The 18,943-nt window shown below is 45.0% G+C and overlaps 1 protein-coding gene across 1 annotated transcript in view; it reads left to right on the top strand.

The window, feature by feature from the left end:
• Positions 1-18,032, top strand: part of KCNQ2 (potassium voltage-gated channel subfamily Q member 2) — a 50,532-nt gene extending 32,500 nt beyond the window's left edge. The window contains exons 14-18 of the mRNA XM_085314272.1: positions 2,846-3,069; positions 3,455-3,563; positions 4,094-4,225; positions 12,021-12,144; positions 12,882-18,032. Of these exons, the coding sequence (XP_085170398.1) occupies positions 2,846-3,069; positions 3,455-3,563; positions 4,094-4,225; positions 12,021-12,144; positions 12,882-13,601 (1,309 nt within the window). The 3' untranslated portion in view covers positions 13,602-18,032. The remainder of the gene's footprint in view (positions 1-2,845; positions 3,070-3,454; positions 3,564-4,093; positions 4,226-12,020; positions 12,145-12,881) is intronic.
• The last annotated feature ends 911 nt before the right edge of the window (positions 18,033-18,943 follow it).

Below are 18,943 nucleotides of genomic sequence, written 5' to 3'. Positions count from 1 at the left end.
CCTACCAGCTCCTGCAGCCCTCCAACAGCACTCTCCTCTGCAGGGACTATACTTGCATGTGAATTCCAGCTGTCACTTCCAGTGAAGGAATTGCATGGCAGAAGGAAAACTTCAGTGAATGGTTCATGTTGTCTCATGTTGTCTGTGTTAAACCAAAGGAGTTGTATCTTCTGTTGTTTTTTTTTTCTCCAAGGAGTGGATACTCAGGGGAAAAAAAATACGCAGATCTTAATTTTTCATGAGATTTGTAGGAGATTTTTTAATGAGGAAGAGTTTCACACCTCATGGTATTAGGCTTGAAACCTTTCTCTCATATTCCTTGCGAGTTCAACGCTTTCTTTTTTTTTTGCCTTTTGTGAGTCTTGCAAATGTTTCCCGCACGTCTGTTGTGAGAGTGGAAGAGGGGCCACAAAGACCCCACTTCACAAATTGATAGGCAACTGTTTTTTCATATGGAGGATGTTCAGTTGTCATTTAGATCAGTGATGGGAGCAGCTCGTTGGAGGATGAGGCATTAAGAGATTGCTTTGAATTCTGAATATTGCTGTTCTGTTGATTTATATAGAACCTATTTTAGAAAAGACTTTGTTGTTCAAATCATTAATACTACTAAAATGCAGTAGATTTCAGGAATACGCTTATTTAAAATAAAATAAAAAAAAACTGAATGGCCTATTTAGAGGCCAATGTCAAACACAATTTCAATCTGGCTTCTGCTTCAAGAAACCCAGGATAAAAATTGCTTTTAAGCATTTGACTTATCATAGACAATGATTTTGGTAGCACCAGGGCCTAAGGTTACGTCCAGAAAGGTATTTAGGCACATGCTTGTTCCTAGACTCCTATACCGATTTGTACCTCTGATCTGCTTTCCGAAATGCTGGACATCTCTTAGCCCATGGGCTTCAACTGTGCTTTGGAGGTGTGCAGCACTCTGGAAGTGAAACCTCCAGTATGCTACGCAGTTTCATGAAATTAAAAATACATCATTTATTGGGTTAATTCTGCCCTTTTTTATTTGCAAATTGATCACAGACTAATCTTATTTTTTTCTCAAATGTTATCTTTCAACTTGAGATTGTTGTCCAAAAAGTGACCAGGAGTAACTGTCAATCTGCAGGGCAGGAAGGGATGTTCCTGCCCAGCTCTGGGGGCTCTGCGTGGGGCCGGCGGTCCCTCCCCAGGATCAAGTTGAGCAGTGCAGAAAAATGCTGCCTAAGCACCTTTCTCTTTGTGTAAATGTTCAGTGTTTCACAATGTAATGTGACTCTGTAAAAATAGCACCTTCTTACTCAACAGATCTGCTCCCTGTGTGTCTCCAAGTCACGTCATCTTCCTTTACTGGCAAAAACGAATGTCTGTTCCTGTCAGCACAGTACAGCTGATACTGCTGGCGAAAAGGCAACTAGACTTGACTTTGCCTCAAGTATCAGCAGCTAAATTCTAATTGAAGAAGCTTTGTTGCCAGTTTTGGGGGCAAAGGAGGATTGTTTGTTTATGAGTTTTAAAGTGGCATTGCTGAGAGACAGAAAAAAAATAAGTCTTTGGTTGGTGACCTGGAAATTTGATGTGGAGGCCAAAATTCCTGTAGTGTTCTTCCCTCAGATTGAGTCAGATGATTTGCACCAGAAGGATAAGTGGTTACTGCAATAGTAGAGAGTACTTGGAAATTAAATCCATGTTTTGACTCAGTTTTGATTTGCCGTATGTAAGCTAATAGCTATGTGTGCAAGTGTGTTGCAGTAGCTGTCTAATCTCAGTTAATATATTTTGATAATCGATTGCTATTTAGAAAAAAATCAAATTACCTAAAACTATTTGCAGGTTGGTTCTGCCAATGCTATCTCTGTAAAATTTGCCATTTTATAAAGTTTCACAAAATCTTTTTCTTTTTTTGCAATTTTCATGTGAAAGTTTATATTCTTCATTTGATGAAGGTTTTTAATTTCAAATTTTGGAAATTTGAGAATAAGTAAAGCCAGCTTAGAAGACCATTTCTCAGTGAGATTATCTCTGTTCCAAGAGTGATCTTCTTTTCAAACAATAATCAGCGTATTTTTAAAGAAATAGCATTCTAACAGAGAAACAACAACAAAATACAATATTCTGAAGTATTTAAAATTTTGCTTGAAATATTTATGACACCAATACTACACCTGCAGATCAATGTTAGTTACTTTTTAGATTGAATCTTTTGAGGAAATATAGGACTTGTGTATTTAAGTATTCACTTAAGATTTGTGATGAGAAAAAGATTAAACTCTTCTAAAAATATAAAAAGGGCAGATTATATTTTTTGGAGGGAGGAAAGACGGGCTATAAAGAAGGGGAAAGGACGGGTCTGAACGCTAGAACTGAGCTGTTTCCAAGCAACGTTAAAAGTTGCAGGTGAAGGCTTTTATTAGTATTTTCTTGTTGGCTGTAGGATTTTGGAAGGCAGTTGTGAAAGAAAAGCTTCCTGGCTCCTGATCGGCCCCGATCAGTGATTTAAGGAATCATAACCTCATCGTTTGATGTCATTCTGTCCCGCCAGCCCTAGCATCCCACAAGGGGCTTCTGTTTAAGTCCTCATTATTTCTTCTCTCTTAATGATCATTGCCATCTCACTCATTATGGTGGACACATTTCTACAGCGCTTTGTCAAAAAGCAAAAATCAAATAAAATGATTTAAAATAATATTTTTTTAAAAAAAAACAAAAAGTACCAACGGCCAAGCTATATCTCACTGCTGCTTCGAAGCGCTCTTGGTTTCTAATGGCTGGTGGGGAAGGACTGCGTGGTTTCCAGAATGACTCCTCCTGCTGTCTCCTTTTTGTCTTTGTTTCACCGTGTTTCTCTGAACAGTCAGAAGGTCAGTTTGAAAGATCGTGTGTTCTCCAGTCCCCGCGGTGCTGGCACCAAAGGGAAAGGCTCTCCACAGGCTCAGGGCATCCGGAGATCCCCCAGCGCTGACCAGAGCATCGAGGACAGCCCCAGCAAAGTGCCCAAAAGCTGGAGCTTCGGGGACCGCAGCCGAGCCCGCCAAGCCTTCCGCATCAAGGGCGCCGCGTCGCGGCAGAATTCGGAAGGTGAGACCTTGGGGTGGCCGTGTGGGACCGCTGGTCCCCAGCCACCCTCTCCCATCCCACCTAGAGCTGTGAGCAGCGGCACTGGCGTAGGACTTTCCCCTTGCAGCCCTTCAGCTTTGAGGATGGTAGGGGTATAAACAAGAGGAAAAAAAAATCACTGCTAACACCCAGGTAGTATTTTAAGCGTGTAGGGATGGGGGAGAGGAGCAATCAGACATCTGAAGCACTTTGAGACAGATAGAGCGCTGCAGGATGTCACCTTAGCCTGGCTCAGGGAAAGGCGTCGGGGGTGCTCAGCAAACGCGTCCCGCTGCCGGCGCCGCGCTCTTCCTTCCCGCGCAAGTCGTGATGCCCGGGCTCTTACTCCTCTCCCTCTCGAACCCAGAAGCGAGCCTCCCCGGAGAAGACATTCCCGATGAGAACAAAAGCTGCAACTGTGAGTTTGTGACGGAAGATTTGACGCCGGGACTGAAAGTCAGCATCAGGGCAGTGTGGTAAGAGCGGGAGAGGAGGGCGGTGGTCAGGAAAAATAGAGAGTAGGGGAGGGGAAAGGCAAAAAAAAAAAGGAAATTTAAAGTGGTGGAAAATGCTGCCATCTCTGCATTGCTGACTGTCTTTCCCCTGGTGGTCTGCCCTCCTTCCTAGAAAATTCTGTGAGAAAGAGTAATTTTTGCTGAGGGAAGGAATAAGTGGAGAAACAGGATAATCCCCTGCAGCGATCCATCCCGATCAGCGTTCCCGCTGGCTCCGAGCTTTAATGCTGACGTTGCCAGAAGCGGGGCAGCGGGGTGGCTCGTGCAGCTGGCGGTCCGAGGGGCGTCTGCAGCCTCCCCGCGCAGCCAGACCCGCGCCGCGAGACCCTTGCAGGTCCCCCCCTTTCCTCCGCCCGCTGCCGCATCCTCTCCAAACCCGCAGTGCCGGGATTTGTTCCATTTTCCCTCCAGAGGAGCTCCCCGCGGTGTTTTTATCTGTCGCGAAGCAGCTCGGAGACTAGCTTTGCCTCTCCCTCTCTGTCTCCCTGCAGCATTATGAGATTTCTCGTCTCCAAGCGCAAGTTTAAGGAGAGCCTTCGGCCCTATGACGTGATGGATGTCATCGAACAGTATTCGGCTGGGCACCTGGACATGCTCTCCCGGATTAAAAACCTTCAGTCCAGGCAAGAGACTCCTCTGTTTGCTTCACTTTTTCACTGCTTTTGCTAATTGTGGAGGTATTGCCATGATAGACACACTTTCCTTTGCAGCTGCAACTTATTTTCTTCTTCTTAAGAGAAAGCCTGGAGGAAAAGATTGGTGCTTGTGCCTAGGACTGGTGGAGATGGTGGTGGCAGGGAGCACACATAGAGCAAGCAGTGGTACCACGCCAATAAAACTGCCTTACTGCCCGCTCCAGGACTGCCCTGGGAGCTCCCGAAAGCTCTTCTCCCTCTTCCCCGCGGTGTTGGTACCTGCACAAAGCACAGTGCTTGAAACGCATCCTCCCACAGGGCTTCCTTTAGCAGCTTCTGCTGTTACAGTACATCACGTAGGTAGGACAGGGTGCGGGCTGGTGCGTCTCTGCGCTGCAACGCGCCGCTCCCTGCGGGATGGCAAGCTTCAATGTCATGGTCCAAAGGGGAATATAGCTTATTTACTACCTTTCTGGGAACGATACAAAATAAGTCTGATATCCTGGTGTTCTGAAGCTCCCCTAAGAGCAGAGGTGGCAGTGATGATGCAGGGATTTCCTGTAGGGGTTTGGTCCTCTGAGCTGTTTTAGGAGGAACCCATCTGGAGCATGGCCTGACAAGCTTACGTGCAGAAGGGAATTTCACATCTGGACCCACTGAGGTAGCTGTGGTTTAAGAGAGCTGGATTTCAGCCTGTGTGCTGAAATGGTAAGGGCAGATGAGTTAGTTTTAATAGAAGAAGACATGAAAAAAGGGGTCTCAGGACTGGACAACTGAGAGAGAACTGAGAAGGGCCTTTTAAATTTTGATTTCCATGATGATCACCAAAATATTTCTCCCTAGAAAGAACAGATGAATGTGATTCCCTCAGCAGAGGAGCTGAGCTAATTATTTTAATCTGACAACTCGCTCAGTCCTCCATGTCCCACCTTGAGAACCAGGCCCCAAATCCCTGCCAACCCCACAACTGTGTCCGTTGAGCAGATCAGTGGTGGGAAAACAAGCAGAGCCAGCACTCAGCTTTGGATGCACTGACCATCCCAGCTGAATGGGCACCACAAGATGTCCTAGTTGGCTGTCGGGTGCTAAAACTGGAATAGGGCAACATTCTAGACAAGAGGATGTGCACGTGGGACGGCTGTGGCACAATCGACCAACCCTAGTGTGAACGTGGGGTGCATCCATCAGCCTTGGCCTGACTGTAGCCCGAAAGGCAGTAGCACGGTGCGGGGAGGTTGTCACAGCACAACGCAGAGGAGGGCAGCATCTGTTGCTCTCCCTTTTTTTCAGCAAGCAAAGCAATGTGTTCTCCCTGCCAGCTCGCTCCACGGGGCTGGTTGTGACCTCCCTTAGCCAGGGGTGTGTTGGATGAAAGCTGTATTCGGGCCAGTTTCTGGGATGTTCACGTGCACTTTCCTCTTTAAGCATGAATGCCTCTGTCACTGTGGTCTGTGTGTAACGTGCTCTTTTCAGTACTGTGCCTGTCTTGAGTCTCATCATGACACATTCCCATCTATGGATGTCTTCCACCCGTTGAGTTACAAAATCCTGCGGCCTGTCTCGTTGACTCCAACGGCTCTTGCTTTTCTGCGCTAGTGAGGACGTGTTATCTATCACTGTGATTGAAAGAGAATATATGCTCTATATCCAACTGTTTCAATGGGATACTGCTACATAAATGCAAATATATTCCAGAGGGTAAAGCATGTTTCCTATTACGTGTCGGGGGGAGTCTCCTTGTCACGGGTAGTGACGGATCTGTGCTCCCCACTCTCCGAATCTTTCAGCAGCAACCAGGCGATAGAGGAGTGCGTTCTGTTTCGAGCGGAATATATTTTCAAATTCTCTCTCTTTCTCTCTCTGTCATTCTGTTTTTCAGTTGTTTCGTTCTGCAACTTTCTGACCAACTTTTCTCTACATGTTGCTTCATTATGCGTTTTGCTGGTGTCTTTTTTCTTATTTACTTTGCCAGGATAGATATGATTGTGGGTCCCCCGCCCCCTTCAACTCCCCGGCATAAGAAGTATCCAACCAAAGGACCCATGTATTCTTCTAAAGAATCTCCCCAATACTCGCCTAGGTTAGGATTCACCAAAATGCCGCTTTCTCTGGTTTTTTCATTTGCTTAATGTCAAACCCCTTTCATGCCAATTATATGACGGCATAGATCGCTTAGCAATGCGGCTTGCTAAATCACGACTCAGAAGGGCTTTCTACACTCGATATACTCTGATTTACTTTCAGTAATGGGCTCTCACATTAGGCAAGCCAAGGGGGGGGAGGGGGAAGGAGACATTCATACAGTCAATAACCATCAATTTCTTCAGTAGCGTTTTTTCAGTCTTCTTCTAGGTGTTTGATAGCAAAATTGCATCTTTTTCTAATCTCATATTTTATCAGATCGTCCTCAAATGTAGAGAGATGGAATATTTCCCCACAAAGCCAAAATAAACTGAACTGTCTACTTCCTAAAAGATGAAACACTTCACATCATATGCAAGCAAAGGAGCCTCTGCAGCTCTTTGTACTTGGAGAGGAGTTTATTTCAGTGGGCAATGAAGTGTTTCATACCTAATAAATGTCATGGTCTGTTTTTCTTGCTGATGCAACTCTGCTGACCGTAGAGAAAAGATTGTGTTAAAAACATTACAACCACGTATTTAATGTTCAGAAGATCCTGATTTTGCATGCAAAAAGAAAAGCAGGAGTCAAACCCAGCCCTCAATCAATAAGCGAGATTTTTTTTCTCATTGCCTTTATTAAGTCCTCACCCTAGGTAAATCTGTGCCCCTGACTTGACTCTGAGGAGCCTGTTTGAGGGCATTCCCTGGTGAGGCTGGTCAGTGGGGCCGTGGCAGGCTACAAGCTACGTTTTCACCTTGTCTCAAAACCCCCAGGGCCCAGAGGCAGGTGCAAATATTTGACAGACAGTCATCTTTCATGCACAAATAACAGGTGGTTTTTAAATGCAGCAATCTTAGCCTCAGATATTTTTTTCTAAATATACTTGTCCTCGCTAAAAGCTAATACATGACAAATCTTTTGATTTTCATTTAAGCAGCTCTGAGTAATCTTCGCCAAAGGAATGTGAGTAAAAAGAATATTAAAAGCTTACTTTTTGCCACTCAGCTAGCTCAAAGATTAAATACATATATAGAGAGAGAGAGAAAAAGAGAGAGTGAATTTTCCAGAAGCACCAAGCTTTTGGTGGAAAATTAAAAGATGCTTTTTAAAACATTAAAAATGCTTTGAGAAATTGAGGAGAATGCATTTCTCCTCCCTCCAAACAAGGAGACCCAAAACTAGTCTTTAAAATGAAATAAATTTCTTATTTGTAGTAACATTTTGATATTACTATAAAAATATGCATTCAGATGGATTTTGTTATATCTACATAGAAAGTCAGGTGTGCAGCAAGTCTTCATTAGAGGTGCAATTTCCATATGAAACCTTGCACCTCACACACTGAATTGGTGATTGATGGATGCTAGGAAGGACACCCATATAGCCTCAAACAGGAGTATTTATTCTACTAACTCCAATTCTCTTACAGTTTCAGATTAATGTTAATGCTTTTATTTTTTCTTCTGTTTTTGCAGTTTATAATACTTAGTGCCAGTTCAAAAATTTGTTTTTTCATGCCCACTAGGCTCCTGGGATATTAGGGAGTTTCCTTATAATTTCTCCCTTTTTTTTAATGAATATTCTGATATCTTCCTTACTGAGCTGCAGTTGAGAAGCTGCAAAAAGGAGCAGAGCACAGAAGGCTGCAGGAAAGGCCCCAGCGCGCTGCAGATGGCCGGGTCCTTTTCATGCCGCGTGGTACCCAGGCCCCACACCAACCTCTGCCTTTTCAATTGCCAAATTGTTTAGCCAAATGCTGCCCAAATCAGGACAAAACATCCAGTGAGGGAAGAGAAACAAAACCGAGTGATGCCCTGTGAGCTATCTCAGCCCAGTGGGCTGCACCAAGGGCCCAGGTCAAGCGAAAGGTTTATGTGGATAACTCGCAGTGAAGGCAGCAGGATGCTGATGTCTGTTCACGGCCGTAATTCGGTCGGAGGTGTTTGCTCCATGCTGTACGCACAGAGAAGCTGGAATAAATTCTCCTGTCCAGCTGATTTAACACAGACCTATTTTGAAACAGATGCAACCTCAGCTGTAATATTTAGACATTAGATATTGATCAAAACATGTCTAGAGCAAACTTTATTGTCAAATAAGAAGGTAAGTAGCCAGTCATGTGACCTGGATGAAGGGGGTTTGGCTTCAATGCTTGGATTGTGTAAAAAAATATAAAAGAAAAAGAAAACAGAAAAGAATTGAATATATATTCCCAAACACTTCATTTTTATCTCATTTGAGCCGTTTGACCTTTTGATGTCTGCTTCTGGCCCAAGGGTGACATACTACACCTCTTTGCATGTACTGTTAGCATGAAGCGTAATGAAGCATGAGAAAACCTGCACTGTGGCTGATGCAAGATTTATTTTTATTTTTTGTATCATTAGAAAGAAGGAAAGATCTCAAAGTCCACATCAAAGAACAACCCTCTTCTCTCTCCCTCCCAAACTAAGGGCGCGGCAGAGCCTGTCAAAGGCACCAGATGGTACAGTTTGTCATGCATCGTTTGAAATCTTTGAATTTTCTTCTGCCACAGAGGGAAAAGTAGGGAGACGATTCCTCCAAAGCCTCCGCTGAATTCTTCCCTACACGTATGTGTATTTGACACAGCCAAGATAGGAATTGGGAAGGCAGAAGGCTCCCCACAAAATATGGTGCATAAGTGGGATTTGGCATCTTTGGGAAGATTTGTGGTCCCTTGTCACGCAGTAGGAACATACACTTTCCACCACTGCTTGCAAAGGTTGACTATATTCTATATTCATCCTTTGAGCTTTGCTGCCCAATTTACACAAAACCTTGAGCTCTTTTCTAGTGGCTAAAAGGATCTCTTGCTCTTTGCTGATGGCTATGTCCTCCTGGTGCCTAGGTAGGCACAGATGGGTTAGGCTAGCACAGGCAAATTCCTCTCATCTCCTGTTTTATCAGAGAAGGCACAAATGAAATCTCCATATTTTGCTGAAGGTAGGAATATTCTCCCCTGGTTTTTAGCTTCTACTTTGGGAAGCAAAGAGAAAGGAGACCTCGAACCAGTTTCTCCATCAGCCTTGCGCATGAAGTGGGCCAGGAACCAAGAGAAGTGCTCAGTTCACCTTCATTTGCCCCTCTGTACACTGAGGTCAGTGTCCTGCAGCTTTCTACTGCACTGTGCTTGGTGTAGACCATGCCCCCGAGGTTTCTTAGCTGCAGGAAGTGACCACTTTAGCAGTCAGGATTGGCTTAAAGCATAGAGATGAAGTGAATGGTCCTGTCAAGCAGGATTGCTCCTGCAAAGACTGAAAGGCTCTGGTATCAATGGCACAGGGGCAAGGGCTTCTGAATGCTTTAAGGGTGAGTTGAGTAAAGGGCTTTTAGCCCAGTTATATCACAGTAGGTACACAGGCAAGTCATGATCAGCCTGAAGGTGACAGAAGAAGTCAGCACTTTATATAAAATACCAGTGATCACTCAATCTGTGAAGTGCCACCAAGTCTGCTGTGCTTCATGTGGGTCTTGTGAGGCCCACTTGCTGCATAACTCTTCTCTTAAGGACACAGAAGAGAGTAGAAGTTCTTCTTCAACTTCTGCAAGATTAGAAATAGGGTTGCAAAAGAGTATCTCTACTATTATGGTAAACCACAGCATGTCTACATTCGGATTTGCATTCTCTGTTACAGTCTGTCCTGCCTCCCTTCTGTACTCAGCGACTGTCAAAGGACATTTCATTCTCATTAGTGGACACGTTTCAGTATTAGCACTGTGCTAGATGTGATAGGAGGACAGAGAACCCTCTGTTTTTTCTCAGCCTTCCCAAATACCCAGTAGTGATAAGACTTTGGACCTCTTTAAATGCATGCTCTTTGTTTTACTAGTCTACTTGCTTGTACATACAGGAGAGGAGTTCATACAGTGACTGTACTACGCCTTGACTTGTGATTCCAAACCCAGGTAGCCCGAGGTATCCTATTTAATACCTCTTTGCTTACATAGTAACAATATTGTTGTAGGATTTCTTGTGATGTATGTCACGTCAGTAATTGCATCCCTTTTGAGGAGTTCCTGTACATGTGAATAATATGCTTCTCCCATTACAAGAGAGAAATAAGGCATGCATATTCCTCACACTTGTAATTATAGCACTTGGTGCTCCTTGTACTCCTGCGCTTATATTGCTAAGCAAAGGATTGAACATGACTTTTTAAATAGAACAGTATTCTGTCACATCCCTGCCCAGATGAAGTATCTTCTGGGATCAAAGATAAACTCCAAAGTTGGCTTGTATTTTCTGTCTTTGGTGTGCTATGTTCATCCACTCCATCTCTTTGAGCCAGAGCTTCTGGTGGTGTAAACTGCTGTCACTCTAATATAAGCCAAGGGAGCCACACTGGTCTATACCCACTGATATCTGTCCCTTTATGTCAGCAGCAAATGTGTATATTAAGGCCCCGTTAAATGTAAAGAAAGTAGATGGCTGTTTTGTTGGAAACAGCCTCACGTCTCATTCCTTTCCTTGGTTTTTGTTCATTTTCCCTTGTGTGTCTGTGTTCAGCTCCTTCCTTTTCCTCCTTCTGGTGCATGGATCCATGGCCCACGTGGCAGAACTGCATAAGAAGCATTTTGAGTTTTCCGCTCAAGATACCTCAACCTGGTTTCAGTCAGATTAATTAACCCTTTCTTTCCCTGCCACCCTTACATTTGGTGCATTATGCAAGAGTAAAGTTTGCCTGGCTTAGAATTAGCTTATAAATCGGGCTACCATTAAGAACATGATCCAAGACTGAGTTGCTCTCCTGACTTTCGAGGGATCAAGAAGCTCCAATGTTTACTCTTCAGAAAATCTTGATTTGATGCCCCGTATAAAACTGACTTCCAGCCTCTAGTCTGGTTGTGTCATCCTTCCTCCTCTGTAGGTGGAGCTGTGTATCAACCCAAGTATTCCTAGACTAGGAACTAGGAATTGCAAATGTAACGTGTAACTAAGTGCCAAGCAACATGCCCAGTAGCTTTAGCTACTGATTTGACAGGTGTGTGTCCTCTGCTGCTACTGGCTTGGAGTCCTGCTGATAGAAAATTTCTCATGATACACCTGAAAGGTGGTTAAAAAAGGAAAAAAAAACAATTTAGTAACAATTGGTACTTAATGACCAAATTCAGCTCTGATGTAATTCCACTGAAACGGTTAGCATTACATCTGTTTGTTTGAGTCTTAGGGCAAGAGTCTCATTTACTTGGACATGAGAATTACACATTTACATTTGCATTGAGGAGAGGAAACTGCTGCAGAGATTGAAAAAGAATATCATAGACATATGCTAGGCTTGATCTTGATCTTCCCCCAAAATAATAATTTCTCAGTACAAACAAAAAGTTAATTGATTTGGAAGAAAGCCAGTTAAAGAAATTATTTGCAATGGGTAAATTTACTGTGCATAATGTGCCAGATTTTATCTGTATAAACAGAAGTGGATCATTTAATACTCTGCTAATACCACTCAGAATTTTGCATCTAAATTAACACTTCAGTTCCACTCCGTGTCTGTTAGTAATCTGGAGTGTTAGTTGGGAGAGAGGCTGTCGCTTTGTCCCGTGGAGGGGCAGCGAGCAGAGTCCTCCTTGCCTGCTGTCTCCGACTGACTCCAGGTCCTTTTCCGGGGGTGGGGGGATTTTCTGATCCCGCTAGAGTTGACCAGATCGTTGGGAGAGGATCCTCAATGACGGACAAGGATCGGACCAAAGGGCCGGCAGAGGGGGAGCTGCCCGAAGACCCGAGCATGATGGGCAGGCTTGGAAAAGTTGAAAAACAGGTACATTGGGGCTGGAGGGATTTCTTGTCAGAGGGTATTGTATGTACTGTGTTGCTTTTCTGGGCTTTTTTTCCCCTGATGCGGTACTGCCATTTAGAAAAAAAGCTAAGCTAAGAATATCTTGAAAAAAAACGAGGAAATTATGGAACAACATTAGATGTTGTAGAAAGCTTAATACTAGTCACAAAGCAGATTTAGGCGCTTTGGAATCTGTCTCTTACAGACTTCCTTGTTTTGTGAGCCTACCTGGAGTCTAAATTATTTTTGAAAAACAGAGCTTTGGTTCCATTTCCATCTGTGTTCTTTTGGACACCATACCCTTAAACAAGATGTGTTTCACACGTCTGTGAGCCTGACTGCTGTAGCAGGTGAAATTTCTCCCAGAATATAAGGCTGAGAAATCCCCGTGACCATCTGAGCCCAGGCAAGCACCAAAGACTGTGAGGAGCTGAAAAGCACCGGAAGGATATGGTTGTCCTCCAGCTTTCCTGGAATTCAATGCATGTCTCAGATATCAGAGAAGCCGAAGGAAAACGCTACAAACAGATGGAGAATTAAAGTTAGCTTCAGAGTAGGACAATTAAATATTTACTAAAATCCCAGTTTGGTAAAGATCAGTGTGGGCAGAGGTCTCCCAGACCCCTGTTTATACCTAGATGGGGTTGGAAGTCGTTTGTACACAGGATGTCAACTTGCTTCAACCAGAAACCTGTAACTGCAACTGTGATGTTTTGCAGGTTCAGTCGATGGAGAAGAAGCTGGATTTCCTGGTGAACATTTACATGCAGAGGATGGGTATCCCACCAACAGAGACAGAGGCCTATTTTGGGTCCAAAGAACCAGACCCAGCACCTCCCTACCACAGCCCTGAAGACAGCAGAGAGCACATCGATAAGAATGGCTGCATCATCAAGATCATCAGGTCCACCAGCTCCATGGGTCAGAAGAACTTCTCTGCTCCACCAGCCCCGACTAACACATGCCCGCCTTCAACATCGTGCCAGCAGCAGGCCTACCAGCGACAGAGTCACGGCTCCTCGCCCGTCGGAGACCCCGGCTCGCTGGTTCGAATCCCACCTCCGCCTTCACATGAGCGCTCCTTGTCAGCGTACAGTGGTGGGAACAGGGCAAGTGTAGAGTATTTGAGGAATGAAGACATTACAACCAAACACCACGAGAGTGCCATGAGAGACAGCGACACATCGATCTCCATCCCCTCAGTAGACCACGAGGAACTGGAGCGCTCTTTCAGTGGCTTTAGCATTTCCCAGTCCAAAGAGAATTTGGACATCCTTAACAACGGTTGCTATGCAGCCGTGGCCAAAATCAGACCCTACATTGCAGAAGGGGAATCGGACACCGATTCTGACCTCTGCACGCCCTGCGGCCCTCCTCCTAGGTCAGCCACGGGCGAGGGACCTTTCAGTGACATGGGCTGGTCGGCCCCCAGACAGTGAAGCCTCCTAGCACCCGCCGAGCCAAGTCTGAGCAGTGGCCAGCTGCCCACTCAAGCTGTCCATGTGCTGAACTTCTCAAGGGGATTGACAGCTAAGGTTTTCCTCCATCTAGGACATCCTTAGCTGGTGGCTATTTTCTTGCAGCTTACTCTGGGGGGCGGGGAGGGAGCAGGTCTGAGCCTGCATTTGTGGAAGAGGCCACTGTGGTGAGCTAACTGGAGCCTTGAAGAGTCTGGATTTCTTTCATACTGTCTTTCTAAGATCATTTGGTGAAATTTCTTCACGGTGCGGGGTAGGCAATTTACATTTCTTGGTAACCTTTTAAGATGCAGGGCACAAAGGAATCACCTGGCCAGGGCTTTTGGAGGTCACAGTAACTGTTGGTTGACAGTTGTCAATGGAGTTGACACCTTTACACATTTTGGAGTTGCAGAATGAACACCTGGTTGCTTCTGGCTTAGATTTCGGGTTATGTGGTAATTACTGGAGGATTATTAGTCCATAATTCCTCATCGGGAGGGTGGTAAAATTCCAGTATAATACATGGAAATGTTGCATAGGGTCCTGCAGATGAGAGCTGGTGGTGAGAGGTTGCGATGGGCGTGAAGCTATTCTCACAGTTAGGCTGTGGCCAGCAGTGCTGTTGTGGAGCCACAGCGGCACGGTGCCGAAGGGAGAGGGTGGCGCGTCGGATGTTGTGGTCTCTGCGCTGCTGTGGACTCAGCGCTGAGCTCCAGCCTTAGAAGCCCTGCTGTCCAGAGCGGTGCCCTTTTCTTACACAATTTGCATTGTGCCTGAACACTTTTGCACACACTATGCCCCACAAAAATCTTCCCTTTCTTCTTCTGCCCTGCCAAAACTCTCACACTGGTGTCCTCAGGATGTCCTTACAGTTTTGTTTTGATCCCTCAAGCTGAGTTAAGAGGTGCTTCTTTGTTTCTTCACCGTCTTTTAGAAGCCTCTTACCTGTGCTTGCCCGCAAGTTGTGCCAATTCAAGTCTGCCCAGTTGCGTTGTCGTTAAAGTGCTTTCTCTTGGCAAGATCACTATGTCCTTACTGGGAACCTCAGCAGTGCATTCAGCTGGGGGAAGGCAAGGGGGAAAACAATGCTCAAATTTCTTTTGGGACCAAAACCAAGTCACAAAGTGATCCTTTGACTATCAGAGACCTGAGTAGGGTTTGGGTTTTTGGTTTTTTTTCCTTGCAGAGAGATGGATTAAGAAAAAATCTGCCAGTGTGTTTTGGGATCCATCTCCTGGGCTGGGCCACCATGGCCAGTTTTGTGCCTGACTCCTCCCAGGCATCCACAGCCCAAATCCCACGTGTGTTTGTGCAGTGGAGTCGCAGCCGCGTCCGTGATTTCAAATCTCGTCTCTCCACATTCTCCCCATGTCGTTGTCAGGAGTTTGTTAAGGGTAATTGGGAGACAACTCCATTTCCGTGTGGCTGTTGAGAAGCTGAATATTGACTTGCTTGGGGCGAAGGGAGAGTCATAGTGTTTTTCTGTCCTCCAGTTTGCTTGGCGAGAGGCAGCAGCTAGGGGAGACACAGGACTCTTACGACCCCGGGGAAGATGTATGTGCAGGAAAGGAGTCTGAGAGCTTGTAGACAGGAAATAAAAACATCCTTCTGCCCCAGCTAAGGACCAATGCAGATCTTTGCATGGAAGTGAAAAGTAGGGAGAGGCTTTGTGTCGTTTTTCCTACCATTTTTTTTCCATTCAGGAGGAAAAAGCGTTTTTCCTAGGGAGAACTTGGAGTTCCAGTCCTGCTAGGTCCCTTCCTTCCCTTTCAGTCCATTTTCCCCTCTCTGCTTGTGCTCCCAAACTCCCTTTGGCTCCAGATTTCTCTCTGCAGAGTGAACCCAGTGATAAACTTCCATAAAGAGAAAGCTTTCATTTTGGAGTGCAAAATGGTTGTAAATTGTGTGTATCCCACCTTTGTGTGTTGCAAAATGAGATGCCTTTTGGTAGAGCAAGAAATGTCAGCAGGTCCCAAATCAGACTTGGTGACATGTTTTCTAGTGACACCAGGAATGGAAATGGCATTAAGTAAGGGAAAAAATCCACATTGCTCCAGGCAGCTGCTCACTGCTGATGTTGCCCAAGTCAGAGCAAACAAGCATTTGCCTTTGCACTTGCAAGTGCAAAGTGCCTCTTGGAAGGCCTGTTGGAAATTTGGCACAGAAAGGTATGATACAAAGGCAGTAACTCTAGCTGAGGTTGAGGATGGTATTGTGCAGTCCTGTTACAGCATAGGTACATGGCAGGATTTTAATGTAGCCCCAAGACTGGAGGCAAAGTCAGCAGGGCATCGAGGCACAATTTCTGTGTCTCTTAAAAAAAAAAAATCCAAATTCCCATTTCCCAGTCCTTTAAGGACTGAGAAGGTAGAATTGTCTGTTCCCTCTTCAAGTTAATTAGTACACTAATATTTATAAAGTTCTCCTAATTTGTAACTTTAAGAGGTATTGGATTTGTCCCACAGTCAGGGCTAAAAGGTTTTATATTTATGTGGCACAGATCGTATCTAGTTTTTACGAACTTCACAGAGATTTTTTTTTGAAGGTGTAAGAAAGATTCCACCTTTATCCCCACCATCGTTTCGTAGAAGTTCTCGCACGCACGCACCCCTCCATCCACAACCAGTCGTCACTTCTCATTCATCCAGGCAAGAGGTCGGAGGTGCGTTCTGGGGTTAACTTACACCAGAATTAACCCCAAATAATGCTCCTTATTTTAGTCAAACTGAATTATGCCTGAATAAATGAGAACAGAGGTTGCTGTAACTGAAAGATTTGCTGCTTATAAGCATAAATCTTTTTTTTCCTCTGTTCCAAAATGTAATCCAGTATTCCCTGCAAAGTCATTGCTTTCCACCTCTCGCTTCCCCCATGCCCGTAAGACATGCTCCTGGTGTTACCTCTCCCAAAAAAGTCCTAGCTACTAAATTTAAATAAAATACTAGATTTTGGTCTAATAAGGGAGCCCAAATATGGCAGATGTTTAACAAAAAAAATTACCAGGCAAACCTTTTTCCCCCGCTGAACCTCTGCCAGGCTGGGCTTCGCTCCCCTTTCCTCCCGTGTCCCCATCTGTGTTTTCTGGAAAACGCCTAAAGGACAGAAGCAAGATTGAGGTAATACCAAGTTTGGACACAAGCCAAGGAAAACTGATGAACAGGCATAGGCCAAATTTGCAACAGGCAGTTTTGAGCCGCTCTCGGGGTGTTTGGGCACCCAGAGGCCGGGTTTTGACATGCATCCTCCCCCCAGAGCCCAGCATCTGCGCTCCAGCATATTTTGAGGATATTTTTCAGAATCTGGGTATAAGCCTGGCCAGAAATATTACAAATGATCCCACCTCTGGAATGGGGCCATCCCTGAAATCTGGATCTGGAGCCACAGTCGGGTGTCGGGAGCTGTGTGTCCGAGCGTGATTTCAAGCTGCCGGGTCCGCTGCCGTCTCCGAACGGAGCTGGAGGAGGCTGAGGAACAGAGCGCTGGAATTAGTTGAATTTCCCAACATTTGGGAAAGGTCTTTAATGTTACTCAAGTGCAGGTTTTGTATGTGAATTTCCTTGTTGGCTCATTTTCTTATTAATAACTTTTGAAACAAAAATGTCAAGGAACTCACCCCAAAAAACCTCTTGTTCAGCGCAGACGGCCATTGCGTTTCTTTAGGCAACCTATGTGATGGATCAGGTTTTTTAAAAATGTGTTTTTTTTAATGCTGCTTAGTCGATCCAACTAAATTCAGCCGGGTCATTCCTATTTGCAGACAAATTGGTGCATTTTTACTTTTTTAATTGATTTTTTAAGATTTTAAATTATGTAAATTTTTAGAACAAGTTTATATAATCTTCCTGAGAAGCCAGAGCATCTCCACAGATGAAGCATTCACTTACCTAGTAGTTACTGAAGAGAAAGGAAAAACACGTTTGCTAACGTTTTTCTCGAGAGGGAATTACTGCAAACCGCATTTCCCTTATATCCCTAGACCACTGTGGTCGCAACATTATCGCCAAGAACAAAACACGAGCCCAAACTTAACACTGAGGCCAAACCATAGAAATACGTGGTACGGAGATACTTTCAGAGAAACTGAGGTTCCTGTGCTGCAGAGACCAGGAGGAGGAAATCGGGAGCTGGGCTGCAGCAGCCCGGTGCCGCGGGGGCCGGTCCGCGCGGGCAGCGCCTTCCCGGGCCGGCCGGGCTCCCCGTGGGCGCGCAACCCACGGAGCTGCCACGCAAGAGCCCTGCTCCTCCCCAGAAAGGTTTCCTCCTGCCTGAATAGCAATTCCTGTGGCCCTGTGCAAAATTCACCTTCTAGGAAACCGGAAGGTGATATTGGCCTGCTTCAGGACTCACTTTAATGAGAAATTCCCAAGGAATTCGACCAAGAATTCTCCTGTGTAAATATCCACAGCAGTGAGTTGGTTTATTTATTAATTTTATTTATTTATTTATTTGCCCTCATCTTCCCTCTTGGGGCAATAATTTCTCGGGGTTTTTTTGTAAGCTTCCTTTTCATGAGACCAAAAACAAGGAAATCAGATACAAAAGCTCCTTCAGCTGCCAGTAACGTTGAGCGGGGCGGGAGGCAGCGGCGCATCCGAGCCTCGTGCCGGCCACTTCCTTGGTGGTGTGAAACGCAAACACCCCGACTTTCTGCAGCCACAGCGTGGATGCTCCGTAGAGCAAGGCTGTGACTTTATTTTTTTTAAAAAAAAATAACAATAGAGTTTTTTAAATAACAATTATAATAATAATACATAGGAATCTTCTTTAGTATATCTTAGTGTTTGATGCCCCAGTGACACAATACTGCTTGCCTTATACTAGTGTCTAGAGGGAGGGATTACACACGTTTTTGATACCGTATTAATCACGCTCATAATTTAGGTAACAGCAAGGAGCGGCTGCTGCAGGAGGAGCAGCCGGTTCCTTTTTAACGTTTGAATGTGCTTTCCAGACTATCTCACTGACTGTACTCTCAATTTTGCCTGCTGCTGCATGCAGCCTGAGACGAGTAGACAGCGATATGCTCCAGCTGTATCTGCACTCCCAGATTGCTGTAGTACTTAAAGAGGTGACATTGCCAAAAGCATCATTTCTGGGCGAGGACTTTCTCTCGCCGCCCCATCCCATAGGGTGCTGCGGTGCTTCTGTAGGTGACACTGATATACAAGTGTCTTCAATGCTGCGACTGACCATTGCCCTGTCCCTCTGATACAGCATGCACAACTTTCACTGCTACTACCTGTAACTAAGGGGCAAAAAATTACATGTTTGTAACTAGTGGTTCATAGAAATGTGTATATGGGGAGAAAAAAGAAAAACCA

The sequence above is a fragment of the Rhea americana genome, unplaced genomic scaffold (assembly GCF_003343005.1).
Source record: "Rhea americana isolate MKP2758 unplaced genomic scaffold, rheAme1 scaffold_4, whole genome shotgun sequence".
In the NCBI taxonomy this organism is placed as follows: Eukaryota; Metazoa; Chordata; class Aves; order Rheiformes; family Rheidae; genus Rhea; species Rhea americana.
Note: the sequence above shows the minus strand (reverse complement) of the source record. Positions and strands in the feature narration are given on the sequence as shown.